Genomic DNA, 27,935 nt, shown 5'->3' on the forward strand with positions numbered 1-27,935 from the left:
CGTGGGAGGCCGCCTGCTCTTGTCCACTGCTCCCCAGGACTCCTGGCCTGTCCCGGAGCCTGGCCTTCCGAGTCCCTTTGCCCTCTGGTCCCATATCCCCTCCCCAGGCCACCTGCCCCTGAGATGAGGACAGGGTGGCTTCTGGTGGGCAGCGAGAGGAACATCACGTGAAAAAAATCAATTCTTTGTAACTTTCTTCTTTTTTTTAAGCTTATTTATTTCGAGAGAGAGAGAGAGAGACAGAGACCACGAGCAGGGGAGGGGCAGAGAGAGAGGCGGAGGGAAAGAGAGAGAGGATCCAAACAGGCTTTTTGCACTGTCAGCGTGAAGCCTGATGGGGGCTCGAACTCACGAACTGTGAGATCATGACCTGGGCCAAAAAAAGCTGGACGCTTAGCCGACTGAGCCCCCAGGCGCCCCGTGACTTTATTTTGGAAAGAGCCAGTTGCTCAACAGTAAGACTGCCCTCTGAGAGCTCACAAAAGAAATTACAAAACGGAAGGAGGTCCTTAAATGTTGTCTTGTGACTACCGTTATCTCCGTCATCACCACTGTCCTCATCATCACCATCCCCACCCCCACCCTCACCATCACCACCGTCCCCACCACCACGGTTGTTAGAAGCGGCCCCTTGCCCAGCACTGCCTGAGCATTTCGCCTTGAGGTCTCCATTCCTTAAGGTCCTCCAAAGCAGATGCTTTTATCCCCTTTTGAGAGAAGAGGGGCAGCAGGGAAATGGCCAGAGACGACGTATCCTTCTCTCCACCGGTCACTCCCATGTCTCTGCCCCCAGCTGGGCTTCTCCCATCAGGACAGGCCCCTCCATCTTCCCCAAGGGTCCCGGCCAGAGCGGCTCCCGAGCAGGAGTCGGGTCAGCACCCCGGGGCGGGACCCTGCTCCCGGAGAGTGCCCGTGGGAGGTGGGGGTTCGTCGGGTGTGGCGTCTGTGGATTCCATCTGTGGACGGAACTGCGACCCTGGCTCCCCAGCCGTGCGTGTGTGCCAGGTCCTCCCCCGGTGCCCGCAGGTACTCCTTCCAGGACGAGGAGGACATGTTCATGGTGGTGGACCTGCTCCTGGGCGGGGACCTCCGCTACCACCTGCAGCAGAACGTCCAGTTCTCCGAGGACACGGTGAGGCTGTACATCTGCGAGATGGCGCTGGCCCTCGACTACCTGCGCAGTCAGCACATCATCCACAGGTGTGTGCCTACCTGACGGCCTCCCGGGCAGGCTCCTGCCTGCTCTGGCCACCCCCCGCCCCCAGGCGGGGCACCTGGGCCAGCCAGTGCCTGGCTCCAAGGCTGCGCACCTGATGTCCACCTCGGGGTGGGTCCGGGGCGAGCGGCCCCGGCTCGGCCGGGATCAGGGCGGCCCTCACCTGGGCTGTTCGGCTGCCGGGTCCCCGCCACCCCTGGCAGGAGTCCGTCTGCTCATTGCCGTGCCCCTGGGGAATCGGGCTGATTGTAACATTAGCTGAAAGCAGATGAAGTTAGGAAGACAGAGCTGCATCCGCAGAACGAAACGAGGAGGCCCATGTGGTACATTACGAAGCCAAGTAGATGGGGTCTCTGTGCGTCTGCCTGGGGGTTCTGCTGTCTGGTCACAGTTCAGGCAGCGAACGTTTACCGAGCAGGGTGAGGCCTGAGGCCAGTTGGTGCAAGGCAGAGGCCCAAGTCGTCAATTCTGTGCAGCCCCGGGACTCTGAGGAGAGGCCGGCCCGGGGGGGGGCTGGGGAAGGGCCAGCCACGAAGGGGGGCGCTGGGAGAGGAGCCAGCCTGGGGCGCTGGGGACGGCGTTCTGCTGTCCTCTGGGGGTTCTGGCACGCTTGTGTCCAGTACGTTCCTGCTGTCTTCCTGGCCTCACCCAGGTGGGAGGGGCACTTCACCAGAAACCGGAACGGCTCCCTTCACCTGGCTCGGTCAGGATTGCCGGGTGGCATCTTCCCAAGGCCCACTTGGGTCTCTGGGGCCTCTGCCTTGAGTGGGGAGGGGCCGTGAGGGAACCGCCAGCCCTGCCCGGGACTGCAAGGCACGACCAGGGCTCCCGGACCATCTCCCCACTTCCTGCTCCCGCAACAGGGACGTCAAGCCCGACAACATCCTGCTGGACGAGCAAGGTGAGCCCGGGCTGCGGGAGGCTGGCCGTGGGGGCGCGCGCCCCGCCCACAGGATGCCCCGCAGCCCTCGGGACACCGGCTGTGTCTTCTCTCCTCGCAGGGCACGCACACCTGACCGACTTCAACATCGCCACCATCATAAAGGACGGGGAGAGGGCCACCGCCCTGGCGGGGACCAAGCCATACATGGGTGAGCCGCGGCCACCAGCCTCGCACCCGCCCGGCCAGCCTGCCGTAGCGCGGGACAGGCTCGGACAGACGCTAGGTGACGATGTGAGAGCTAGGACACACTCCTGGGTCGGCCCACCGCCCACACCAGGTGGGGGAGGGTCCCCCGGGCGGTCAGCCGGGGAGGGGACCCGTGGTTCCGGGATGCTCAGTGGCCTCTCCCTCCCTGGAAAGCTCCGGAGATCTTCCAGTCCTTCGTCAGCGGTGGCAGCGGCTACTCCTTCGAGGTGGACTGGTGGTCGGTGGGGGTGCTGGCCTACGAGCTGCTACGTGGATGGGTACGGAGCTCCTGGGGCCGGGGGCTGGCCCTCGACCTGAGCTGGCTGTGTCCCACGGAGGTGGGGGGGCCTGAGTGCCTGGGAAGGGATGAGGCCGTCCCTGCAGGTGCTCAGGGACAGTCACCCGTTCCGTGGACGCACACTTCCAGTGCGGTGTCTATGGAGAGTGGTGCCTGACCCAGCGCAGGAGGGAAGCCACCATGGGCTCTGGGGGTGGGGGGGAGGGGAGGGGCGCTGCAGGGCCAGGCAGAGGAGAGAACTGTCAGTGGGGCTGCGTCCTTGGGACCTTCCTGTGGGGTCCCCCTGCTCTCACCCTCTAGCCCTGGGAGGCTGGGGCCCTCCCGATCCCTCCTGGGGGGCCTCCGAGGCCCTGCGCCCTCAGCCATGCTGCAGGACCCCAGCCTGGAGGAAGGTGGCCCCTCCTGGCCTCCAGGGCCGATCCGCCCAGGCCGGGGCATCCATGGGGGTGATGTGCTTCCTGCCCGGCCAGAGGGGTGGCCTGTCCTGGCCAGTTTCCCGGCCTGGATGCAGGCGCGGCCCAGACCCGGCATCTTCCTGGGAGCGGAGGCCGCGCTATGTGTGTGCTGGGGGTGGGGCGCTGCCTCGGGGGCCTCTGGGTGGCGGGGCCCCTGCCGCAGCACTGCCTCCCCCGCCCCAGAGGCCCTACGACGTCCACTCCAGCAATGCCGTGGAGTCCCTGGTGCAGCTGTTCAGCACGGTGAGCGTCCAGTACGTCCCCACCTGGTCCAAGGAGATGGTGGCCCTGCTGCGGAAGGTGAGTCCCCACCCCCCCCCCACCCCGCGCTGAGGAAGCACCGGCTTCCTGCGTGTGCACGTCCGTGTCGCTCCCGCCGGGCTCTCTGTCATCTTGCGGTAGCTGGGCCTGTCCGAGCACTGGCTGTGAGCCGAATGCCACGTGCCCGTCACCAACTAAATCCCATGACCCGGCATCACCCCATTTCACAGATGCCCAAACTGAGGCTCAGGCCCCCCTGTCACACGTGTCGGGGGGAGGGTGCGTGCAGGCTCTGGCCTCCTCTACCCCGACCTTCTGCCAGACGTGGGTGGCCACTGCCCTGCTGCCAGCAGTCGGGCTCACCCCCCGGGAGCACACGAAGAAGACCCCAGACCCCCCTTGCACCCCCAGCTGGCTGAACAGGTGGCTGCAGCAGCCAGGGGACCTCAGTCTGGCAGGGACCCAGGCCAGGTGCTGCTATCACAGTGCCTCGGTCCGGTGTCCAGGCCTGGGCTGGGGCTGCCCCTCAGCCGGCCCCACCGCTTTCCACTCAGAGAGTCGCACACGGGCGCCTCCGGGGTCGGGACCGGCCGTGCAAGAGCTTGCAGGACACACAAGGCCCAGCCGGCCCCCGTCTCCTGGCCCACAGGGCCCTCCCTGCATGTCCCCCCTGCTGCTGGAGACCTTCGCCCCTGGAATGACAGACGGGCAGCTAGCGGCCTCTCCCAGTTCCTGAGAGGCTCTTAACCCAGCCTCCACCCCACCCGGCTCTGCCCACCCCTGCCCAGGTAGCTCCCACGGTGGACCTGGGCCCCAGAGACCCAAGCAGGGAGTAAGGGCCATCCGTGCACCAAGCCTCACGCCTCAGGGACGCCTGGGATAGGGTTCGCTGCCTTCTCTCTGAGACAGGGACAGGGACAGCATGTGAGGGGACACCCAGCCGCACTGACCCGACCGCACACGGCACCCCGAGGCTCCCAGGGGCTGTGTCCACTTAGTTGCGGTCTTGGGGCCCTTCCTGCCGTTCACCGGGCCGAGGCTGCCACCTGCTGGTGACTCTTAGTCAAAGGTCCCCGTGGACCCCACACGCCCTCCACTGGCCTTGGGCTCCAGGGGCTTGGCCAGATTGTTCCCCTGGCCACACGACTGCACTGATCTGGAGTCAGCGCCCCCTTTCCTTGCCTGACCCTTGATCCTCTTAGTGGGGTGCCCTGGCCTGGGGCAGGTGGCCAGCTGTGGGCACCAGGGCTGTGCTGGGCGTGGGCGCCATCTGACGTGGGCCGTGTTCCAGCTCCTCACTGTGGACCCCAAGCACCGAGCCTCCAGCCTCCAGGACATGCAGGCGGCCCCATCGCTGGCCGGCGTGCTGTGGCAGGACCTCAGCGAGAAGAAGGTGGCACCAGGCTTCGTGCCCAACGTAAGCCTGCGGGCGGTGGGCGGGGCCCCAGGTGGGCGGGGGCCGACGGGGTGGCGGGGCTCAGCTCCCATCCCCCCCCACAGAAAGGCCGCCTGCACTGCGACCCCACCTTTGAGCTGGAGGAGATGATCCTGGAGTCCAGGCCTCTGCACAAGAAGAAAAAGCGTCTGGCCAAGAACAGGTCCCGGGACAGCAGCAGAGACAGCTCTCAGTCTGTGAGTGGGGGGCCTGGTGTGGGGTCCCCCCCTCCCTCCGGGGCACCACCTTGAAACCCAGCCCCCGGCCGAGCCCCTGGCTTCCTCTCCTCAGCAGGTGGGAGCGCCTCGAGATCCTTCCTGCTCCTGGTGGAAGGGCTCCCGGGCCCGCATCACTCCCACCTCTGCCCCCAGGGGCACACGCATGTGTCTTCTCTTATAGGGACACCCATCACCCACGGGTTAGGACCCACCCTAACCCCGATGACCCTCTCTTTATGTGACTCTGTGTCACGTTCCAAGGAGCTGGGAGTTAGGACATCACTCTGGGGGGACACAGCGAAACCCACAGATACCCCTCGCCTGCCCCAGGTCACAGAGCTTCTCCCGGGAGGGTGGGGGCGCTCCTGGGGAGCTCGCGTGTGAACGCGGGATCAACCCTGCACCTGTCCCCGAGGGACAGCTGGTGCTCACAGAAGCAGCTGGGGTATAGGTGCAGATGGCAGCAGTCACAGCTGTGTCCCTCCTGCCCCTGGACCGGTCTGGGCCGGCAGAAGACCCCAGCCCTGGTGCCGCCTCCTCGGGCCTGCTCCCGGGCACAGGGGTCAGGCGGGGGCCGGGTGTCAGCCACGTTCAGCACACTGCCCGGTCCGGGCTGGGGGGTACCCTGGGAGCCTGGACTCTGGACTGCTGGTGGCGGCCCCTGGTGTTCAGAGGTGGGACTGCAGGTGTGGCCCCGCACGTTTCCCTCTGGGGCTGTTCTGTTGTGACCGTGGGAGCACGGACGGACTCTGAGCCGCTCACGCGAAAGCACCGGAACCACACTCCTTATCTTTTTATGATTGCTAAGAGCCGTTCACCTGTCCTGAGACACTCATCGGAGACATGAGCTGCAAATAGTTTCTTCTGTTCGGTGGCTTTCTCTTTTCTCATCGGGTGGGGTCGTTTGCGACATGTTGATGAAGTACGGTGTCTCCACTCCTGCTCTCTTATTTTGTGCGTCTGGCGTCTTACCGAAGATTTCCTTCTGCGCTTTCTTCTTCGCATTCTGTCACTTGACCTCTCGCATTTAGGTCTGGGGTCCGTTTTGAGTTAACTTTTATGGGTAGCGTCAGGTCCACGGTCACTCCTGCACGTGGATATCACTCATTCATGTGCTGAAGACGCTGCTGTTTTCCCGTTGAACTGCTTGGCATGGCTTTCAAAGACTAATCAACCCAAAATAAGCGTTTCCTGGAAGTACAGTCGTCCACCTCGGGTGCGTGCACGCTGGCCCTAGCCCCTCCCCTGTGGGCACTGGAAGGGTGGCCCTGTCAGGTCGGTGGCTGTGTGCCGCACACAGAGCCGTGCATGGTCCACGCTGGTAACATGCTGCCTCGGGCTCCGCAGCTGTGCCTGGAGCTGCCCTGGGCCACATGTGCCACGGTCCCCATCGTCTGCCCTGAGCCAGGTGCCAGGTCTCCATAGTGAGCGGGAGGGTAACGGGGAGTGGCGTCCTTGTGCCCTGGGGGCTCGAAGGCAAAGGTACAGACTTACAGTCGTGACGGTGGCACTTGTCACTGCCATTCCATTCTGGTGCGGACTTGTTTATGTAGATCTAGGCTGCTTTGTTGGGGGGGTACAGTTTCAGGAGCCTCTTGGCCTCGTGCATGGTACAGCCGTTACCCCACAGATCCAGGACCAGCTACGAGGGCTGTACCAGAAGCCAAATGAGCGGATTTTGATTATGCGCTCAGGGCGGGGGTGGGGGGTGTTGGGGGCCAGCCACTGGGCGGGGTGGGGACACTTGCTCCCACCCAGCTGCAAGGTGGGCGTGGCCAAGCGTTAGCTCAGACCCTGTATCCAACAGACTTCCAAAGGTACACCCGGGAAATGGTGTGAATTTCCATCAAGGTGGCTGGTGACAGCTTTCTCTCGTACCCTTGATCTTACTGTGCATGTGTGCGTGTGTGTGTGTGGGTGTGTGTGTGGGTGCGTGTGTGCGAGCATGTGTGCACATGTATGCATGTGTGAGCATTGTGCATGTGTGCACGTGTGAAAGTGCACACGTGTGTGCACGTACGTGTGTGCACAGGGGTGCACGTGTGTGAGCATGCTTGTGCGTGAAGGTGTGCGCACGTGTGCAAGCGTGGGTGCACTGCGTGAGCGCGTGTAAATACGTGTGTGCGTGTGCACGGAGATGTATGTGCACGTGCGATGTGTGCGCCTGTGCACGTGTGTGAGGATGTGTGCACATATGCGTCTGTGTGCATGGGTGCACGTGTGTGTGTGTGTGAGCATGGGCTGGCTGTCCGTGTCCCTGGCCCTAGGAGCGCTGGGACCCATTGGACACCGCTAGACCCGGGCGCAGGGGGACCTGCTTCCCGCTGCACGGTGCGGCCGGTTACAGGGCTTACTCCCACTTGGCTGGGTCCGGATAAGTTGGGTCCAGGCTCGTGGTGTTCTGGCGCACCATCATCACCGTGGCCGCCGGGGGGCTCAGTTCTAGAGCAGCGTCTCCTGCAGAGCCCAGGCGGTGCCAAGCTGCTCCATGGTGCCCTGCCCCCTCACCAGCTCAGTCGTTAGCGCCTGGCTGAAAGGAACGTCCTCTGGGCCCCCCGGAGAGCATGGTTGTCTGAGGGCGATCAGTTCTTCGATGTTGGGTCTGTCCGCCCTTTCTGGCTGCCCACCTCTCTTGAGACAGCACTCGTCCCGGGCTGTTCTGGAATCTTCAGCGGGCCATCATTCCTTCCAAGTTTCCAGGAGCTGCCCGGCAGCATGTTAGACCCCCTCCAGGGTCCTTGCCCGGGAGTTGGCTCCCGGCCATGGGAGGACGCCCCGCACCCACACTGTCCCTCCTGCGTATGCCCCACACCCGTCAGGCCTCCGGGCACCCACCCAGCCTCTGCTCCTGCACCAGGCGGTGCCCTTCTGACCTTAGCGGGTCTCACACAGGCCCTGCTGCTGGGGGCAGGTGGAGGCAGATGGGTTGGGGGGGGCGGGGAGGTGCTGCTGTCCTCCGGCGGGGAGGGCCCTCTCGTGGCCACATGTGTGCACTCAGGCCCTCGCAGGCTTCAGAGGCCAGCTCTGTCTCCCAGGACCTTGGCTTTGATGCAGGGAGGGGAGGGAGCCAAGCCAGGTGTGGTTTTTGGCCCAAGTTTTGTCCTGCAGACCTTGCCTTCATGGTAGCGCCTGCCCTGAGGCAGTGGCTGGGCTTCCAAACTGGGCACCCTTTGGTCACTGGCTGAGGGTCGCCCAGGAGACGCACACTCCCAGATGTTCGGCTGCCTGAGGGCAGAGTTTCTCCAACAGCCCGGGTCAGGTCTCCACAGAAAGCCACAGGTGCAGGCCACAGCAGGGGAAGAGACAGGCTGGGAGGGGCGCTCGGGAACCCATCTGAGGGGAGGGGAGGGGAGGGGAGGGAGTCTAACAGCATCCATTACATTCATTGGTATGTCTTTCTAACAGGAGAATGACTACCTTCAGGACTGCCTGGATGCGATCCAGCAAGACTTTGTGATTTTTAACAGAGAAAAGTGAGTGCGTGCGCTGGGGGGCAGGCAGCAGGGCGCCAAGAGGAGGCGGAGGCTCTCTGGGCCACACGGGTCCTGAGCCCCGGCAGCCATAGGGCATCGGGGGACCCGGGAAGCAGGTCCCCACCCTCCCAGGGAGGGAGAGTGGGAGGCCCCTGCTCAGGCTTGTGTGGGAGGGAGGGGAGCTCGGGAACTTGCACTTCTAAACTGAGGTCTAACAGCCAGCCTCTCCCGAGGAGAGACTCCGCGGACTTCCCAGCCGGAGGTGATGGCTGGGCAGTCCGGCAGTCACATGGACTGATATCCCTCCCTCGTGCACGCCACAAACTTTGCAGAATGTCAGGGACCATGGGACAGAAAGGGCACAGCTGGTTAGCAGGAAGCTATGACAAGCCTCAGACAGCTAAGACACCTGCTGCAGTGGAGGGAGGAAGCCCAGCGCTGCGGGCCCAGGAGAGGGGTGGTAAGGTGCAGCACGGAGGGCTTCCTGGAGGAGGCAGCTCTGCACTCCGGTGACCAGGACGATGTGTGGGCACTGGTTTAGGGCACTGGCTGCCATCCTGGAGGCCGGAGGCCTGGATAAGGACACTCAGGCAAGCTCTTGACAAGCTTTGTTCCAAAACTGCTGACCCACAGGACATGCCCTTAAACTAGGTGTCCTTCTCGGCTCTGGCTCCCCAGCCCCACTGTTGCAGTCTGAGGCCTCAGTGGTCAGGCAGGGTGCTGCTGGGCTGGGCTGACCCCTGGCCCACCCCACGCCCATTCTCTGCCCCCCTGCGGTGCCTGGAGGGGCACTTCTTCTGGCGAGTCCCTGGGGGACCCACTCTGCAAGTCCTGGGCCAAGGCCAGGGTTGGGGGTGGCCAGAAGCGTCCTGCGGCTGCCGGCTGCCGGAGAGGCTGCAGAAAGCCCCTCCTTGTGTTTCCCCCCCACAGGCTGAAGAAGAGCCAGGACCCCGCGAGCGAGCCGCCGCCCGCCCCCGGGGCCGGAGAGGCTGCGGAGGACCGCGAAGGGACGCGCCCCGCCCTGTCCATGTGCGGCCCCATCTGCCCCTCCCGCCTCACCGAGAGTTAGCTCCCGCTGCTTCGCAGACTCAGGTCTGCCAGGACAGGACGGGGTGGCGGGCAGAGGCCCAGCGTGGACATTCCCCGCCGAGCAGCCCGGCCCCTCCCAGCACAGACCCCGGGCCTGGTGGCCCCGCTGCTCCCTGGCCTTGTTTGCACGGGGACGGGCTGACTGCCGAGCCTGCTCGAGGGCTCTCCGTGGCCCATGGCAACCGCCGGGAGTGGGGGACGCGCGCCGGTGGCTCCGTTACCTGCAATGGTGGCAGGAGGCCCGCGGCCTCCGCTGGTGCCCCCCCACCCCCACCCCTCCGGCCCACCACTGGCAAGTCACAGAGGCTCCAGTGCCACCAGCCTCAGCTGTACATAAGCCCTCGGCACCGGCCCCGCCGTCGGCTGCCGGACGTCTGTGCACTGGCTCCCGGGGGCGCACGGAGTCTCGTGCGGAAAGGTGAGGAGTGTTTTTATAGACACACTGTTCTGGCGACTTCTGCTGTGTTTCTGTACAGTTGTCACCTCTGAGCATCACGACCTAAGAGCTGCTCGGTGTCCAGTGTCGTGCGTGTTGTAAGCCGGCAGGGGTTGTACAAAGCTGGGGCGGGGGGGGGGGGGGGGGGGGGGGCAGAGGCGGAGCCTGCTGGCGGGAACGGGGCGGGACAGAGGCGGAGTCGGCCAGTGGAGGCACGGAAGAGGCGGGGCTCGTCGATGAGGGCGGGGCAGAGGCGGAGCCTGCCGGTGGGGTGGGGTGGGGCAGAGGCGGAGCCTGCCGACAGGGACGGTGGCGAAGCCTGCCAGTGGGGTGGGGGCAGCGGGAGAACCAGAACCAGAACCAAAGGTTGCGTGAGAAAGAGCTGGCTGAGTTGGGCAGAGGGAGCTCCCCGCTCGCCGAGGGCCGGGGGAGTTCATGTCAGAGACAACCCCGTGTGCCCACGCAGGGGACACAGGAGTCACTACCGGGAAGCCAGGGTCCAGAGGTGGGCAGCTGCAGGACACCTGTGGGTGGTGCCAGCCCCCAGAGAAAGCTCTAGGTGGAGACCTGGTGGTGCCAGAGGCAAGAACGAGGAAGAGGTTAGGGTTCTGTAAACATTTGTGAATCTCGGTGTGTACTTTGAGACCCCAGGGGATAGCACACCCCTTTCCTGTGCTGGCTGCAGGGATGTGGGTGTGACCTGGCTCCTCGATCACTTCTCGCCTGTGCCTGGACGTCGGCCCCGGCGGAGCCCCGGAAGTGCAGCTCTGAGGCTGCACTGACCAAACAGATCTGGGGACCACCAGGTTGGGCCTTCTCCTGGGGGCAGCCCCACAGGAAGCCCAGATTCCAGGCTGGGGCTGTGCTCCCCCAGAGGGCACAGCTGGAAAAGCTCCCTGGTCACCACCAGGAATGGGCGCTGCAGGCGCAGGGTGGAAGGGACTGTCCCCGACCGGTGCAGCTTGTCCCCGTGACCATGAACACCCTGCTCTTAGAGCAAATACACCCTTCGGGGACATTCCACACCTGGGGCAGAGAAGCAGCACGATTTCTATGAAAGCAGTGAGGCCAGGCCGTCAGTGCCTTCTGAGTCAAAGCCCTGGTTTGCTCTGTCTTGAGGGGGCAGGGCCTAGGGGACACAGGCCTCAGGCTGGGGCTGCACCACCTTCTTGGCCCGTCTGGTCAGAATGTGGTGGAGGTCGTCCAGCCCAACTCTCTCGCTCTGCGCATCTGGCCACGGGCCACACCAGCATCTTCTGGCCGTGTCTGAGCTGCAGGCCTGGGTGCGGCCACGGTTCCCGGGCCCCTTCCCTTGAGAGGAAGAGCCAGCCCTGCCCCGTCTCCACCCAGAGGCCGAGCAGAGCCATCCTTAGGGGTGGCTGGCCGTCCGTGCAGCCGGCACGAATGTTCTCGAGTGCCCCGCACGCGAACTGCTGGTGGGGACGTGGTGCGGGGTCAGAGAAGTCGGGGCTCCACACGCCAGCAGCTTCTAACCCAGACGCCTTTAATAGACCCCATTCCCGTCCGCGCGGGGCAGAGGCGGCCGCTCAGGCTGTGGGTGGCATGCAGGTTCCTGGCTACAGCTGTCCTTGGTGCACGATGTGCTGCGCTAATCAACTACCAGACCGCACACTTGGTCGTAAAAGGAGAGCATCTCAGCTAAAGGATCCTAAAATTCCCCTGGACTCGGGCTACTACAAGAGCGGAAGTTTGGTCCTTGGCAACGTACGAACGAGGCTGCCCTTTGCGAAGTTCCTGATGGGTCCCTGAAATCACAGCAGCTCTGGGGCAGGGGGCTCAGCTCACGGGCGCTCCCCCCCCCATACCGAGGCGGACAGGGAAGGGGGGCAGGCTGCACCTTCACCCCCAGGAGCAGAGGGGAGGCCTGGGGCTCCGTGGGGCAGTGATTCATAACGGGACGGGAGCCGACGCCCCAGCCTTGCAGCCGGGCCTGCTGTTCACGCATTTGCGGGGCCCCCGTGGTTCCCGTGGTCCTGGCGGGGCGGCAGCCCTGCCTTTGTGAAGCACCCAGCTGTCCTTCGGGGCCACCTGAGCTGACTCCGCCATCACATCCAGCCTCTTCAACCTGGCAGTGAAACCCCCCAAATTCAGCCCTTTCCTTGCACAGGCTCCTCGTACAGGACCTGGGACCCCAAAAGGGTAGTTTCTTGGGGGGGGGGGGGGAAGGTGAGGCCAAGCACCTTTCAGGTAAGTCTGACAAAGGGAGAGCTATGTGAGGTGAGCAGCCCCGGCCAGCCGCCGCCCCGTGGGTGGGACAGCACTGGCTCGCGGGGTCCCACGCGGACACCTAGGACAGCGAGGTGATGTTGGAACGTCCGCCAGGGGGCGCCATGATCTTCTGAGCCGTGCGTCGCGCAATGTGGTCGTCTGCCTGAGACCCTGCAGAACGGGTGGGCATGAGGTCAGGGGCACGGACGCGCTGGCTGCACCCGTAACCGGGGCCATGGCTGCGGAGCCCCCGCGCACCCACACCGCGGACAGCCTGGCGCACAGACGAGCAGACCATGCAGACGCTCCCACACCGAGGCCGCGGGTGTGCGGGAAGGGAGGTGGGGCGGCCAGGCCTGCTCGTCCCACCTGTGGGTCTGGGCCCCACGACAAGAGAAGCCTGCCCCTAGCTTTTATGATGACCCCAGGAGGCCAGCAGGGACTCTGCCGCCAGTGAGAGGGAGGACAGGCGGGGACATCAGGGGTGGGAAGAGGTAGGACCCGGGCCCAGTGCATCTGCAGGGATCTGTCACGGCACAGCCAGGACCCTGACCAGATGCCCAAGGGGCAGCCTGCACCCTGGGCCCCCGGAGCCCTCCACGGTGTCCCTGCGTGTCCCCATGTGCTCACAGAGCCCTTCCTCATGTGCCTGACATGCAACTCCCGGGCTGGAGGGGCCGGACCCCACACGGCACCCGGCACAGGCATCGCGTGCCCATCCCGTCACTGAGCCCTCTCCGCAGCGCGAATGATCCAAGTAGGGGTCACCACGGCCACATTGGGGCAGACGCTGGAGCAGGAGGGCCTCCCCACTGGCCCCTGGAGGGTGGGGGTGGCATGTCCTGCCCCCCCATCCCCACACTCCCCATCTGCGGACGGCTGTGGGTGGTCTGCGGCCTTGATGAGCTCACCCTGCCACAGGCTGGGTGCTGGGGCCCACCCCGGGGGCGCTTCCTGACCCTCGGGTGCTCCGGCGGAGCCCCCGCCCCAGCTCCACTCACCAGACAGGCTGAACCCCGACTGGTGCAGGTTGCGCACCGGTGGGACCGAGATCTTCCCCGGGCAGGACGCGCGGGCCTGGGCACCGCCCCCCGGTTTGGCGGGCACCATCACCTCGTGGACAGGCCCGTCGTACAGGCCTCGGGGCACGCCGTGGATCTCCGCCAGCTGTGGGGCCGAGGGGGCTGGGCGTCAGGGGGACCGAGCCTGCTCCGCTCCACGGGCCCCCCCTGCCGGGCTCTGGAACCCCGGGGCTCCCAGCCAAGGGAGGGGTTCCTCCCGCGACCACCCGCGACCTCGAACGCACCCCTCCCTCCCCGCTCCCCCCTACACAGTGTGCACGTCCCTCCCCGCTCACACCTGTGCACACGGCCCCTCTTCCCGAGGCTAGAGGACACGCTCAGACAAGGGCAGCCCTGAGGACGTGGCCTCTTTAAGGAAGGGGAAGCCGGCCCCTGTGGCCACTGCCTCATCAGTAGGCTTCATTCGTGGCCCCAGCAGAGCCCCCACCCCAGCCCCGAGGAAGCCCTGGGTCCTGTCCTCCCTGAAGACGGCCCCAAAGCCAGAGACGTCTCCCCAGTAGCCACCATGATGGGCAGACGGTCCGTGGACGAAGCAAAACCCTCCTGTGTGCCGTTTCCTGCTGGTGCCTCCCTGGGGTTCACGCTCAGACTCGTGACTGTTGCCAGTCCCAGGGGGTCACCACAGGGGGGGGGGGGGGGGGGCAGGTGTGGGGCTTCGAGTCTGACGGCTTGGGTCTGAGTCCACACCCCGCCTCCAGCACCCAGGGTGAGGGACCGGGAGCCACCTCTCCCTGCCTGGGCTGCGTGTGGGGGCAGGGTCTGCAGGAGCCCAGCAGCGGACCCCCACCCCTCTGGGCGGGAGGCAGAGGGCGATGCCTGGACTTCCGGCCTGGGCTCTGCACCTGGGCGGGCTGGGCCGCGTTCTCCGGGCCCCACCTCGGGGAGCAGCTGTGTGGCCCTCACGCCCTGAGACAGCGGCATCTCCGGGAGTTAGAGCAGATTCCACTCTCCTTCCCCCTGGAGGAGATCGGCCCCCGGCCCACCCTGGAAGCCGGCCCTCCTTGCTCTGAGCTCAGACAACGTCCTTCTAGAAAGCTGGATAAAGCAAACCTGTGTGTGCAGTAATTTTGTGTACACGTGTGCGTGTGTGTGCGCGAGCCGGCGACGCGTGCCGCGGGGCCGGTCAGACGCCCGGTGCGTCCCTCAGACGCAGGGGGCAGCTCAGCCAAGGGTTGCAGGAAGGAAGGAAAGATGTGGAAAGTACTCCCAAATCCCCGGTTCATAAAGCTGCTGTCAAGCCTACAGGCCCCTGCTTGTTTGTGAACGCACGTCCACGCACGGGCGGCGGGGTGGGGGTGCTCCCACGGTGCCCCCGCAAGGTCTAGGGCACTCACTCAGAGAGGCGGCCACCACTGACTTTTGTTGTGCCACTTGGGTAATAAAAGTTTGCATGGAGGGGCGCCAGAGGGGGCTCAGCCTGTTAAGCGTCCGACTCTTGGTTTAGGCTCAGGTCATGATCTCGCGGTTCATGGGTTCGAGCCCCGGGTCCGGCTCTGTGCTGACAGCTCGGAGCCTGGAGCCTGCTTCGGATTCTGTGTCTCCCTCTCTCTCTGCTCCTTCTCCCCCCCCCTCAAGATAAATAAAGATTTAAAAAAAAAAACAAAAGTACATAAAGCCACTACTAAGAACCGACTCCCCAAGCAGGCGCTGGTCCCACTTATTTCCGCCGGGCCGGGCTGACCAGGAGGAGAAACCTCGTGGAGGTGGACAAGGTCGGAGAAGTCCAAGCCATCCCCCCCGCCCCCTGCCCCGGCCGGCTCCGGCCTTACCCGGTTGCGTGCCTTTATCCTCTTGTAGACGAAGTCAGGAAACGTCTTCCGAGGGATGAAGCGGCCGGCCCCGGGGGTGACGAACATGTTCCCATCCTCCATCACCACCCTGCCCTGACTCACGACCACCGTGGGGGCCCCTCGGCACTCGAGGCCTTCGAAAATGTTGTACTCCACGTTCTGGGGAGACAGGGTGGAGGGCCGGCCTCACCCCCCTGCAGGCTGACCGGCACCCTCGGAGCCCTAGGGCCCCTGTTCTAGGACCTCTGAGAACCGGTCACCCCGGCTGGACCGAACTCGGACGGAACTGGCCACAACGGGCCGTGCCAGTTTCTAAAACGCATGTCTCGGGAGGAAGGGCCTGCGGGTGAGCCTGTAACAGGGTTGAGTCTCCCGCAAGGCGGGGCAGGTAGGTGGTGCAGGTCCCTGGGGCTCCCCCAGCCCTGACCCTGACCCTGACCCAGGGACTCAGGCTTCTCTTACCAGGTTGTGGCTCTTGGCAGAGATGATTTTTGTGGCCCTGGGGTTCCAAATAACCAGGTCGGCGTCAGAGCCCACAGCCACACGCCCCTTCCTCGGGTAAATGTTGAAGATTTTGGCCGCGTTCGTACTGGTCACAGCGACAAACTCATTCTCATCCATCTTCCCTGAGGCCTGGGAAACAAGAGGGCCAAGGTGAGGCGGGGGGGGGGGGGGTGGCGGCGCTTGTCCGAACAGCCCTCGGGGGTCTGGTCTCGCGGCCTTTGTGTGGACGGCGGCCCCTGTCCCCAGGCAGCAGGCGGCATCAGAACCGTGCTCCCAAGGCGTCGGAGGGCCCCGCTGTCGCAAACCCATGCGTCCCTGTTGGGCCCCGCACACCAGCACCGTGCTCACCCTGTGAGGCAATCAGCGGCCAGGTTTTGCTGACGTCTATCTCCCCTGGAGGACATGACCGTCCCCCGGGGTGGCCAGGCCTCGGGAAGAAGGGGGACGAGAGGGGGCTGGTGTCCGGGCCTCCGCGGGGGGAGGAGCTCAGGGCGGGAGTGCGGGGGTGCAGGCAGTCTGAGGAAATGTCAGGCCTTTGGGGGAGACTGGGCATAATCCCATTACAAATAGTGACCCGGCTCTCCCAGATGCATTCTGCAGGTGACCTGGTTGCCCCACAGTGGCGGGAGTCTCCTCCAGGGGTACCAGAACTGAACGTCTGGGGAGCCCTGGATGGCAGGGCTGGGGGCGTGATGCCCCGGGGACACGACACACCCCGACCTGTGTTCCAGGCGGTGTGTTTACCGGGTAAGTGGCTTTCTGTTCTGAGGGACCGGCGGGGGGGGATGGCCCAAGACCCCCAGTCCGCACGCACCACACACTTCTCCCAGACCACAGACATCCGCTCCTCGATGCCGTTGGTGCCCTCGGGGATGAGCGTGAAGTTGTCCTTGCCAACGGCCTTCTGGGCGGTGGTGAAGGTGCAGTGGGCACTGCCGGTCACCTGGAGGTCCCCGCTGAGAAAAAGGGGGGTCAGGGGAGCCCACCGCGGCCTGATTTTCCTGAGCCGGCCAAGCCAGCCGGCTTCGCCCCCCTGCCCGGCCAGCACAGCCCACGGGGGCCGGAGGCTGTCCCGGAGCAGCGCTGGGCACGGCCGGTGGCTCAGCACGGGGACGGAGGGCCAGGACGGATCGGCGTGGGTTCTCTGCCCGGGGGGGTCCCGGCCCGCGGCTCGTGCAGAAGCCCAGGGCTGCTGGGGGCTGAGGTCGTGGCGGGGCGCCCGGAGGGGCTTCTTACCTGGACAGCAGGGAGGTGAGGCGGTCTGCGGTGGTGGGGTCCGGGTTGATGGGGGGGGACGTGACGAAGGCCGCGGCCTTTGCCCAGTTCTTGCTCCAGTAGTGCGAGCCGTCGGTGCCCAGGCTGGCGGTGATGGGCTCCCCAAACACGACCACCCCTGCAGGGAGGCCCGTGAGAGGCACCCCCACAGCCTGCGTGCCCCCCGGACCCGGGCAGGGTAGGGCCCTTCGCGCTGTGCTCTTGCTACACCCCTCGATTTCCAAACCCTGGACGGCTCGTCTCTGCCTTCCAGGACACCCGGACCTTCCCACGTGGGGGTCCCCTCCATACCCTCCCCTTCACACCACCTGCCAGAGGTCGGGCCTGCCAGGGAATCAGCTGGGCCGAGGGCAGGCAATGTGGTCAACTCTGCCCGCCCCTGCCGGTCTGAGGCCTGTCCCCTAGGACCCCCGTTCTTCTGTGTCCCCACCGCCTCCTCCACTGGGGGCGTTCTATGGGCAGAGGCCACCCGGGCTCCCAGTGTGTGCACCCCAGCTCCTGGAGGCACGGAGGCACCCAGCACACAGTGATGTGGGGCTCCCAGCGCAGGGCAGGGGGGCGAGGTCCCATCAGGCGTAGGGTCAGCTGTCCCTCTCACACACACCCCACACACACGCACACACACACGCACTCACAGCTGTGTCACTTCTGTGCACACAGGACCGACAGGCCCCTTGTTTCATGGCCCCTGGTGAGCAGCTGCTACCTCAACGAGCCAGGAGGCCGGGCCCCACCTGTACAGGGACGGGGCGCCTGTGTCTCCCGCAGGACTCACCCCTGGAGCCCTCACCCGAGGCCCCACCGCCGAGAGGCCAGGCAGGGTGGCCGCTGCTTCTCCATCAGGCCTGCCCTGCTCTGAGCCTCAGTTCAGCCAGCTGGGCCCCCAGTCCTGAGAACGCGACCCCCGATCCCTGAGAGATCCGCCCCCAAGCGTCTGGGGCCCAGGGCCCGGCACTCACCCCTGCGCTTGGCTTGGGCGACCATGTCGGCCGCACCCTTGCTCATCACTTTGGTGACGTACAGGGGGCAGTTGGCCTGCTTGGCAACGGTGATGGCACGGTACACGGCCTCGGCCTCCACCTGGGGATGGGAGCTCAGACTGAGCGGGCCCTGGGGCCTCCTGACCGGTGTGGGCATGGACGGCCACCATCACCCACAGATCCCGGGCCCAGAGGGGGCAGCGTGAGTGACTGAGGACCCCAGCCTGCAGTTCAGTGCCCAGGAGGGTCTAGGTTGCCCCAGGTGGTTCCCAGAGCCTGACCTCACCGCCTTCTTGGCCTTGGGTAAAGGGCCACCGGTGGTGATGGGGGACATGAGCCAGAGGAGGACCAGCGAGTCACAGCCCTGGACGCCCACGGGGTCAGGTCCACTCCCGTGAAGTGGCTGTCTGGGATGCGGTCAGGGCTGGGACGGCGCTCAGCGGGCAAACTCCTACCTCCTCGGGGCGGCTGAGCACGTGGCCCTCGGGGCCGGTGATGCCAAGCTCCAGCAACCGCTTCTGCTCCTAAAAACACGGACAGGACATCACGGTCCGGCCCGGGTACAGCCGGAGTCTCACAGAGCCTCAGTCTGGGCGTGATGTAGGCAGCCCAGGAGACCCCGCCCCCAAGATGTGCCCTGCCCCCCTGACGCTCATGTGAGCTCTCCTCCCCTACACTGAGCTCCGGGCCTCCAGGCCCCCGAATCACCAACTACAGAGAACTCAGAACGGAGGAGTAGGGTGGGTCTGGAGAGGAGTGACCCCAGCTCCCTACATTACAGATGAGGTTGGGGCTTGGAGAGGGCACCCCGCCTGCCATACTGTGTTCGCCAGCAGGGGGCATCCAGGAGTACACCGGGGGCTCCGCGGTCAGGGGTGGACAGAACGCACTTTCCCCAGCACGCCCTTGAAGATCTGTGCCTCTCGCATGAATGAAGACGTGGATACGGGAGTCACCGTGAAGAACCGGCGGGAAGCAGAATCCCGTGGACCCAATAACATGACTCCCCACACTGGTGGGGTCTCCCTGGCACGCTCTGCCCACCTGCCTGCATACTGAGCCAGACCCACGGCGTTCTCCTGACTGAAGCCCGGCCTGGCCTTGGACCAGAGAGGCCACACACGGCACCTGGCGCTCTCGTGGCGGGGTGGGTGGATGAGGACCTGGGAACCGCACGTGCCCCTCCCCAGGTGTCACCACTTTGCTTTCAACTGGGGATGAGGCAGAGCCCAACCCACCAGGAAGCCTCTCTGTGTCTGGGATGCCAGGGAGGCATGCTGCCCCGTGAGGAGCCCCCGCACCTCCCAGCACCTGCACCTGCGGGCGCCGACCCCACAGCCCAGGCACAGGGGCCGGTGGGGGCCAGGACCTGTGCTCAGTGACCACAAGGAGCAATTAATTCTCTGTGGGGCCTCGATCCACAGGGGCAGAGGACACCAGGAAAGCCTGCCTCGGGCCCCCTGGAAGCAACATTTTGGTTCTGGGAAACTTCTGATAAGAAGTGTGATGATCAGGGGCGCCTGGGGGGCTCAGTCGGTTGAGCGCCCGACTTCGGCTCAGGTCACGATCTCACGGTCTGTGGGTTCCAGCCCCGCGTCGGGCTCTGTGCCGACAGCTCAGAGCCTGGAGCCTGCTTCGGATTCTGTGTCTCCCTCTCTCTCTCGGCCCCTCCCCCCTCCTCAAAAATGAATAAATGTTAAAAAAATTGAAAAAAAAAAAAGAAGCGTGATGATCACGGAGGAATCTCTATTATGGACAAAAACCCCCAGGCCCCCCAACTCCCTGCCTGCTTGACCTCTGACCCAGGGCAGCCTGCCTACAAGAATATGTCCACTGTTCCCCCCCTGGGGGTTTGTGCGACAAAGTGCCCACATGTGAGTGTCCAGAAGCCACCCCGGCCCCTCATCCGCCCCCGCCCACCCTGCGGGCAGCCCTCCAGGCACCTCTTCCACGATGTCCCCGTTCTCTGCATGCACTTGGGCCAGGGCACCCAGGTCCCGGATGATGCTGAAGATCTCGTACATCTGGGAAGAGAGCGCACAAGGCGTGTGGGGCTGTGTGCACCCTGCCAGCGGCCTGAAGCACCCGCTGCCCCTCCTCTCAGCCCCTGCCCTCACCTGGCCGTCGGTGCACTGGTACCTGTCCTTGTATGCCATGAAGACCAGGAAGGAGTTCACGCCTGGAGGACAAGCAGGGGGGATCAGATCCCAGCCGCTGTCGGTCCGACGCCCAGGGGCCTCCCCTGCTCCCTGATCGCCTCTCCCACGGGCCTGCTCGTAAACTGACTTGTGTCAAATCCCCAAGAAGCTCTGATGTGGGTTTTGCTTCAGGACTTTTGATTAAAAGAAATTAAGCCTTGTTCACAGACTGGCTTTTCAGTGCAGACAGCACAGAGAACTGCAGGTTGGAAAGTATTCCCTTCCTAAAACGACGCTAGGAAAACTTGTAGCTCTTGTCTTTCGTCCAGGACAGGGACAAGGGGCCTGGGCTGCAGCTGAGGACAGTGACAGGACCCGTCCCTCAGACACAGAGGCAGGTGACCTCCTGCTCTGGATCCTCTGCAAGTAGAACAGACCCTCCAGTTTGTCCTTCTTCCCCCCAGCTCCCAACCCCCCCCACCCTGGGGTCCAACAGATGCAGAGTCCAGCCTGGCCAGGGGCTGGGGGTAGGGGCCCTTTCCAGCCAATACGAGGGAAGCGTGGGCCCCCATGCCTACCCGCCCTCCAGCCACCCCAGCCGGCCTCTGGACATGCCGTTACCTTTGTCCTTGACCAGGGCCTCCAGCTCCTCCCTGATGCTCTCATGCCAGCGGGGGACATCCACGTGGAGGGAGTAGTCACAGCAGGCCCCACTGTCCGCGCGCTCCCGCCACTGCTCATAGGCTGCCAGCAGGCTCACACCCGTGTCGGGAAACACGTGGTCCACTGTGGGGGGGCAGTGCGGTCAGCCGAGCCCCCACTCTGGTCACCGGGAACCACCTTGGCCTCCAAGGGAGACTGGTTTCATGTTCCCAAGAGATCAGGAAGTGCCTTTGAAAAAGCCGTGGAGAGGCCACGGGTCGCTTCCATGAGGCTGGTGCTGCTATGAACCTGCTCATTGGTTCTGTCCAAAGAGGCACCTTCTGCCTCATATCCCTTGGCCTTCTCTGAGCAGAGAGAAAGCCCAGACTCAAGCCACCCACGCCCTGATGGACACGTTCACCCCAAGGAGCGCCGGTGGCAGTCCAGAGCCTTAACCTCCAACACAGGTGTCTATGTGAGTGAGCGCACCTGGAGGGCCAGTGGAGGGCGGAGAAGCAGGTGGTGGCGCTGTCCGTGGTGCTGAACCTGGCCAGCCAGCCCGGAACAGCAGCACGGGGCTGGCTCCCCTTACTTGCACCTCACTGACTACACACACCACCACCCCACCCCTGGGGAAACCAGGAGGGCACTTGGCCACTACACCATCACTTCCCCCACCCAACCTCAGGTCCAAGGTCCAAACACTGCTCACGGTCTCCCCTGGGTGCCGGGAAAGAGCTCAGAGTAGGGGTGGCCAACGAGAAGGCACACGCACCCAAGGGTTACTGGCAAACGCTGTGCCTTCCCCCAGCAGACTGTGGGTCCCCCCCCCCAGGTGGGTCTCCCATGCTCCCCACAGGTCAGATCTCACGCCCAGGACCCTGGGGGAGAGGGTGCTACCCTGACCTGTGGTCCCTGCATGGCTCCAGCCTGGGGAAGACGGTTAGCCAGAGGCTAGCTTCAAGCCACAGCATCTCTCTGTCCTCACAGTGACACCTCACGGCTTGTCTGATGCCTGGGCACTGGCACGAGCAGGTAACAATCACGAAGTGTCCTGGCTGGCCGGGGCCACCAGTGATGAGCATGAGCAGTGATCTAAAATGGCCAGTCTCGGGGCGCCTGGGTGGCGCAGTCGGTTAAGCGTCCGACTTCAGCCAGGTCACCATCTCGCGGTCCGTGAGTTCGAGCCCCGCGTCGGGCTCTGGGCTGATGGCTCGGAGCCTGGAGCCTGTTTCCGATTCTGTGTCTCCCTCTCTCTCTGCCCCTCCCCCGTTCATGCTCTGTCTCTCTCTGTCCCAAAAATAAATAAACGTTGAAAAAAAAAATAAAAAAAATAATAAAATGGCCAGTCTCCTCAAACTAAAAAACAAGACCATTGTTGGCTTGTTGGTGTTTGCTTCATGGTTGAGTAAACCAAACGAAGTCGTGGTTTGGGCAATAGCTAAACATAACTTGTGAAGCAGCCCAGAGTCCTCAGGGCAGCCTTCCTGGTGGCAGCACTGACAGCATGCACCGTGTGCCAGGCACAACAGAGCAACTTGTGCACTGACTCCCTTAGTCCCCACAGCCGTCTAAGGAGGCTCTTCCCCTCCCGCCCGCCTCACAGGTTAGCAAAGCGTGGCTTCTAGAAGTTAGGTGAGTTACTGAAGTCGAACAGCTGGAACGTGAAGCCAGCGTTCAACCAGGCATGTTAGACCAGGTCTTAACCACAGCAGGGTGCCTGCACTCGGCACCGCCCAGCTGGTGGCATTCAAGGCCATGAGAGGAGGGCTGGGGTCTCGTCCTGGCTCTGAGCTTAGCACAGTCAGGTTCACCTCGGGCAGGTGAATCCGCCTTGCAAGCTGTTAGGTAGGTGGGGCTTGTCTGCCGAGCTCCCAGGGTTTACGAGCTGCAGGTGGCACAGAGCCAGCACCGAAGAAAGGGCAACTCTGGTGGCTGTTGATCAGATAACAGTAAGTATTCCTGTTGTGTTTTTTCTGAAAACCTAGCCTCCTTCTCGACATGGGCAGGAACTTTGTGCAAACCGAGTTTCAGAGGCTCAGGAGCAAACGTGTCTGCTTCAGACATGACCCCTCCCCTCGTGCAAGGCATTTTGGTTTGGAAAACCTAGTCCTTGGCCGGCTGCCAGCTTCCCAGGAAATAAGAAATTCCTGGGCACACATCCATTTGCTCCCATGGAAATCCCAGGAGCACGCCGGAGCTGGCCAAGGCAAGATGACTCACAACGTGAACGGGGAGAACAAAAGCATACGCGAGGCTTTCTTAGACTGAAAGGTAATAAAGGGAAATAGACCAAAAAATCGCTCTATTGTAAGGCTCTTCCTGCAACACAGAAGCCTGGCCGGCGGAGCCTGGGACGGATGCTTTGCACGCGGGAGACACTCACGTATCATGGTGGTCCCTCCCGCTAGGGCGGCCTTGGTCCCCTGGCAGAAGTCATCAGCTGGCGTCATGCCCAGGACGGGCATCTGCAGCCTCGTGTGGACGTCCACTCCGCCTGGCAGGACCATCAGGCCATGGGCGTCGATGGTTTTGATGCCTCCAGGGACAATGAGGTTTTCTCCAATTTGTCTGAAAGCAACAAAGATTACTTAACTGGTCTGGCCTCCGGAGACCGTCAGAGAGCATGACATACCAGCCGTGGGCTTGAGACAGTCAACACAGAAGACCCACCCTGGGCACTGCCCTGCGGTGCCCACCTGGGTTCCACGTGTTGCTCTAGGGACTAGAGCCGCTGACAGGAGCAGAGATGCTGACAGGTGTGGTCAGTAAGTATTTATTAAGCACCTACCGCGAGCCCTGAGTCATCCTACAGCTGTGATAACACACATACATGTGTGAGCCACTGTCCTGCTTCCCAAGACCTTGCCACTAACTGACAAGATTCTGTTGTCACTAAAGGCCTGGGCTGGGGCTCTTTCCAGGGAACGGGATTTTGGAAAAGTAAAGAAAACAAAACAAAACATTTAGGTGGAGTTCACCCAAAGGTAAAGTTGTGGACAATGTGCAATCAATGTGCACACGTGTGATCTGTGAAGATATTTGAGGCAGAAACTTACTTTATCAAACCGTCTTCCACATACAAATCAGCGTAAAAGGACTGGTCATCATTCACGATCTTCCCGCCTTTGATCAAAAGGCGGTCGCTCTATTGGAAGCAAACAAAAGACAGGTTTTCTCCAAACTGAGCTATTCAACATCCTCCCCAAAATTTCTTCCTCTGGAATTAGGATTGGAACACTCGGATGCAATGTGTACACATACAAATGAGCGAGGAAGCCAGCACTGTCTCCCACCCCCACAAATGGGGCAGAGGGGTCTGGAGGCCACTGTCGCTCACGGGCGGTGTTCAGTGATGGAAATGGGGGTGTTGCCTGGTGCTCTCTTAGGCTGTCTGGGGGTGCTGAGGGGCCGAGGAGGGATAGAGTCCAGAGAGGCTGGGACTCGGGAGGCAGGAGCTGCTGATGGAGAGGCCATGGGGGTGAAGGGCCAGGAAGGCATCAGGGTGACCACAGGCCGTGGTGCTGCCTGGAGGTACCCCGCGTGGGTGGACAAAGTGCCAGGAGGCGAGGCCAGCTGGTGGGTCACCTGCACAGCGTGGAGCTGAGGCACCGGGTGGGGCTGGCCCAGTGCTCAGCAGCCATAAACCCACTTCTAGGAACCCCGCCAAGTGGTGGGGAAGGTGCAAAGTGGGGCAGAAAGTAGGGTGTCATGCACGGAACTTGGCACGGACTCGGGAGAATGATGGGGAGAAACGTGGAAAAGGAGCAGAGACACAGAAGGCTGTGGACTGTTCCCCTGTTTGAGCCTCAACACCCCTCTGACCTGGCCCGGCAGGAACGACAAGTGCGCCCACAGGGAGGTGTGGCTCTCCACGCACCAACAGCCGAGGCCACCCGAGCCAGGCTGTGCAGTGCAGTTAGCAGGAACCCCAAGAGCCCGCTGAGGTGCACATGACCCGTCACGGGTGGGCCTTCCTCACTACGTGATCCTCCTCTCGTCCTCATTTCCATTTGGACTGACTTCTCAGGATTGTGTTGATTCGTAAAACCACCCCCCACTGTCTACAAAACGGCTGATGAGCCAGGCCACGGGCCAAGTGCAGCCCCCAGTGGACCGACCATCCTCAAGTAAGCCCAAGGAAACCCTGACCAGGAAGACGAAGGCTTTGGCAGAAGAGAGCTGTGGTCTGCGGGCCCCCCCCCCCCCAGGTAGGAATACCTTACTTGTGGTCTGTGTGTCCCCCCCCCCACCCCAGGCAGGAGGACACTTGCCATCTGTGTGCCCTGCCCCGCCCCACCCAGGTAGGAAGACCTTACTTGTGGTCTTTTACATCCCTCCCCTTTCCAGGCACCTGAACTCACACTTCGGGAACCTTCCTGGGTTTGGAACCAAGAGGGAAATGCAGCTGGGATGAGGTGCTCACCAGGATGAGGCTGGAAGTTCCCCTAAACAAGCCATCTTGTGTCTGACTCCCCCCCCCCCCAAACCCCAACCCCGTGCAAGCCACTGGCAGACTTCCCGAATCGGGCTGGACCCCGAGCCAGTCACGAGGCAAGACCCCCTCCAGTCCGCGAAGGACAGGGGCTCCTTCCTCCCGGAGTATCTCTCAGGACGGGAATCCGCAAGTCCACCGCCCTCCCGCCGAGGTCCACTCCAGAGTCGGGTCTCAGCCTCGCGGGCGCCCCCTGCCACGGTCCAGCTGGCGCCGGGGCGCCTCCCTCCCCCTCCCTCCGCCGGCTCCCGGCCGGCCGCCTGGAGGGGGCGGCTTTGTTTGCTGGCAGCGCGGGGTGAACCGTCTGACCTCCCGCACCCTCGCTTGTGGTTGTTGGGGGGTCTCCCCTCCCGAGGGCCGGGGCTGCCGGGGTGCCCGCTCGGCGGCTACGAGGGAGCGCTCGCCTCCCCTGGGGTCTCCGAACCCCGGCTCCGTGGAGGGGTTCGGGCCTCCAGGGGCTCCAGGCTGAGCCACGGGGGCTGAGGCGCTTTGTCTCGGACAAAGAGCTCCCCGCGCGGCGGAGGCGCGGTCCGGAGCCAGGCCAGCCGCGCCGCGCGGGGGACGCACCCGAGGCCCGGCCGGCGGTGCCAACAAAAGGCCGCGCGTCCCGGGAGGACGCCGAGACCGGATCTCCCCGCCTCGGCGCGCGGCCGCCGCGGGGAAGGAGGCCCCTCCCCGCTTTGGGGAGCAGGCCTCTCCCGGCCCCGCGCCCTCCCTGGCGCACAGGAGGGCCCGGGACCTGTGCGTCCGGCGCGGCGCTCGCTGGAAGGACCAGCGCCGGGAGGGGGGCACCGGCGCGGGCTAGACGCGGAGCGCAGCAAGCTGGGCGCGGAGCCGGGACGGTCCGGCCCCGGCGGTGGGCAGGGGGCGTGGGGTGAAGGGGGCGCCGGAGCGGGGCTCACCGTGATCCGAGGGATGTTCTTCTTGCCCTGGAAGGACATCCTGCTCCTCCCGCCCGCGCGGCCCCCACGCTCGGCCGGCGCGGCCTGGCTCAAGCGGAGCGGCCCTGGGGGTCCCGGGCGGGGGCGCGCAGAGCCCGGGCTTGTACGCGGGGGCGCCGGGCTTCCGAGTGCGAGCACGCCGGGCCGCGCGGCTCCGGTGCCGAGCCCCGCCCCCGGGCCCGCCCCGCCCCCGGCCCGCAGCTGCTCCTTTGCATTCAAGCCCCGCCCCAGCCGTGCTCAGTACCCACCCGCTAGCCGCCCCGGCGGAGGCCACAGTACCCCAGCCGTGCTCAGTAACCGCTCCGCCCCGGGCCCCGGCGAAGGCCACAGGCGGGACCCCTGCGCCCCCGGCGCCGCGCGGACCCGCGGACGCATGCTGCCTGGGGAGGGGGAGAGGGCTGCGACAAGTCCCGGCCGCTGCGTGTGCGGAGTTCGGCTCCCGGAAAGAGGGTGAAGTCAGGCCAAGTCCTGCAGGCCCCGCCCTCGCCCCTGCCCTGCCAGGGCCCGCCGCCTGCTCCCTGGTGACCCGGCGCACCCAAGGCCACTGGGACTGATCCTAATCTCAAATCCAGGCCCGGGCGCTGCGGGAGCCGGACTCCCTCCGGGAAGGCGCCTCTGGCCGAAGCCTGGCTCCTTCGCATCCTATGGTCCAGGCCCGGATCGGGACGCAGGGCGGTGTACTGGCTCCGGGACCCCGCGGTGGACACACCTCCCGCAAGGCTGCTCCACGGGCCGGCCGCGTGAAGCTTGGGGACAGGAGGAAGGGGACAAGGGCACAAGTTAAGGACGCACAGAGATAGGAAGGCAGAGCGACACTGAGACATGCAGAGAAAGAGAGCTACCCAGAGCCCCTGACAGACCGGAGAAGCAGAACCAAGGCAGAAGAGGCCCGACGCGCGCGGGTTCAGGACAGCGAGTTTCCCGGGGACGGACTCGGCCAGTCAGGGAGAGGGAGGCCCCTCCCTGAGCCCTCACGTCCCCTCGGAGAGGCTGGGGGTTTGGGAAGAGAACCAGCCCCTGGTCCACGCCCCGGCGGCCTGCCCTCCCTGCGGCTTCTCACTGCCCGCTTTTGGGTCAAGCGGGGCGGCCCTCCCAGACTTGCCGCGGCCTCCGGGTCATCTCGGCGGGGCTCGCCGGGTCCCTCTGGGTCGCCAGGTGGCCCGCTGCACGGCTCTCCAGCCCGAGGGCTCCGACGGCCACCGCCCGACGCGTCCAGCTGCAGCGTCTTGTTCTCAAAGGCGTCCTCCACGCAGCGGAAAACGCCGCCGAGCCTGGGCCGGGCCCGCGGGCTGCCTGAGCCCAGCGTCCCCGGGCCCGCGGGCAGAGGCTCCGCGGGCTCCTGCGGCCGGCGTGCGGCCATGGAGGGAGCGGGCGAGGGGTCGCGGGTCCCGGAGCCTCCTGCGGCGGGTGTGCGCGCGGCGCGTGACCCGGCCGACCGGCCCGGCTCCCCCCGCCCCCGCCCCCAAACCGCCCCCAAACCGACCCCGAGCCCGCGCGCGGGGCTGGCGCTGTCCGCGCAGAGAGTGCTGAACGCGCCGAGCCGGCCCGAGGGCTCGCGTTCCGTCTGGGCGAAGCCAGAGTTCCCACCTCCCGCCCACCCAGCGGGGCACGCGCTGAAGAGACCCCTGCCTGTCGACACTCCAGCCAGATTTCCGAGCCCCGTGGTAGATCCTACGCCCAGCCGGAGGCTCTGACTCCGAAACGTCTGGCAAGTGGGGACGGTCGGAGGGGAAGGCAGGGAGGGGCGATGCGCCCCGGGAGAGCTGCTCCTGACCGCCCTTAAGCCCCAGTTCAAGGCTTTGGGGTAAGACAAGGCGGAGGGACTCAGCCCGTCCAGGGTCACAGGACG

General features: G+C 64.6%; 2 protein-coding genes across 2 annotated transcripts in view; one reads left to right on the forward strand and one right to left on the reverse strand.

The window, feature by feature from the left end:
• The window catches only part of STK32C (serine/threonine kinase 32C), a 78,294-nt gene extending 68,200 nt beyond the window's left edge, over window positions 1–10,094 (forward strand). The window contains 9 exon segments of the mRNA XM_030334996.1: window positions 1,027–1,200; window positions 2,080–2,117; window positions 2,218–2,307; window positions 2,520–2,623; window positions 3,282–3,398; window positions 4,651–4,776; window positions 4,860–4,991; window positions 8,418–8,485; window positions 9,416–10,094. Of these exon segments, the coding sequence (XP_030190856.1) occupies window positions 1,027–1,200; window positions 2,080–2,117; window positions 2,218–2,307; window positions 2,520–2,623; window positions 3,282–3,398; window positions 4,651–4,776; window positions 4,860–4,991; window positions 8,418–8,485; window positions 9,416–9,554 (988 nt within the window). The 3' untranslated portion in view covers window positions 9,555–10,094.
• Window positions 10,095–11,448: 1,354 nt separating this feature from the next.
• Window positions 11,449–26,136, reverse strand: DPYSL4 (dihydropyrimidinase like 4). The gene is made up of 14 exons (XM_030335446.1): window positions 26,048–26,136; window positions 23,710–23,798; window positions 23,037–23,221; window positions 20,630–20,794; window positions 19,988–20,049; window positions 19,814–19,894; window positions 18,326–18,394; window positions 17,850–17,970; window positions 16,852–17,008; window positions 16,430–16,571; window positions 15,574–15,744; window positions 15,091–15,270; window positions 13,241–13,406; window positions 11,449–12,410 (listed from the first exon to the last, which is right to left on the reverse strand). The coding sequence occupies exons 1-14, from the start codon at window positions 26,084–26,086 to the stop codon at window positions 12,319–12,321; spliced, it is 1,719 nt and encodes a 572-aa protein (XP_030191306.1). The 5' UTR covers window positions 26,087–26,136; the 3' UTR covers window positions 11,449–12,318.
• Window positions 26,137–27,935: the final 1,799 nt, after the last annotated feature.

This window comes from Lynx canadensis, chromosome D2 (assembly GCF_007474595.2).
Source record: "Lynx canadensis isolate LIC74 chromosome D2, mLynCan4.pri.v2, whole genome shotgun sequence".
Classification (NCBI taxonomy): domain Eukaryota; kingdom Metazoa; phylum Chordata; class Mammalia; order Carnivora; family Felidae; genus Lynx; species Lynx canadensis.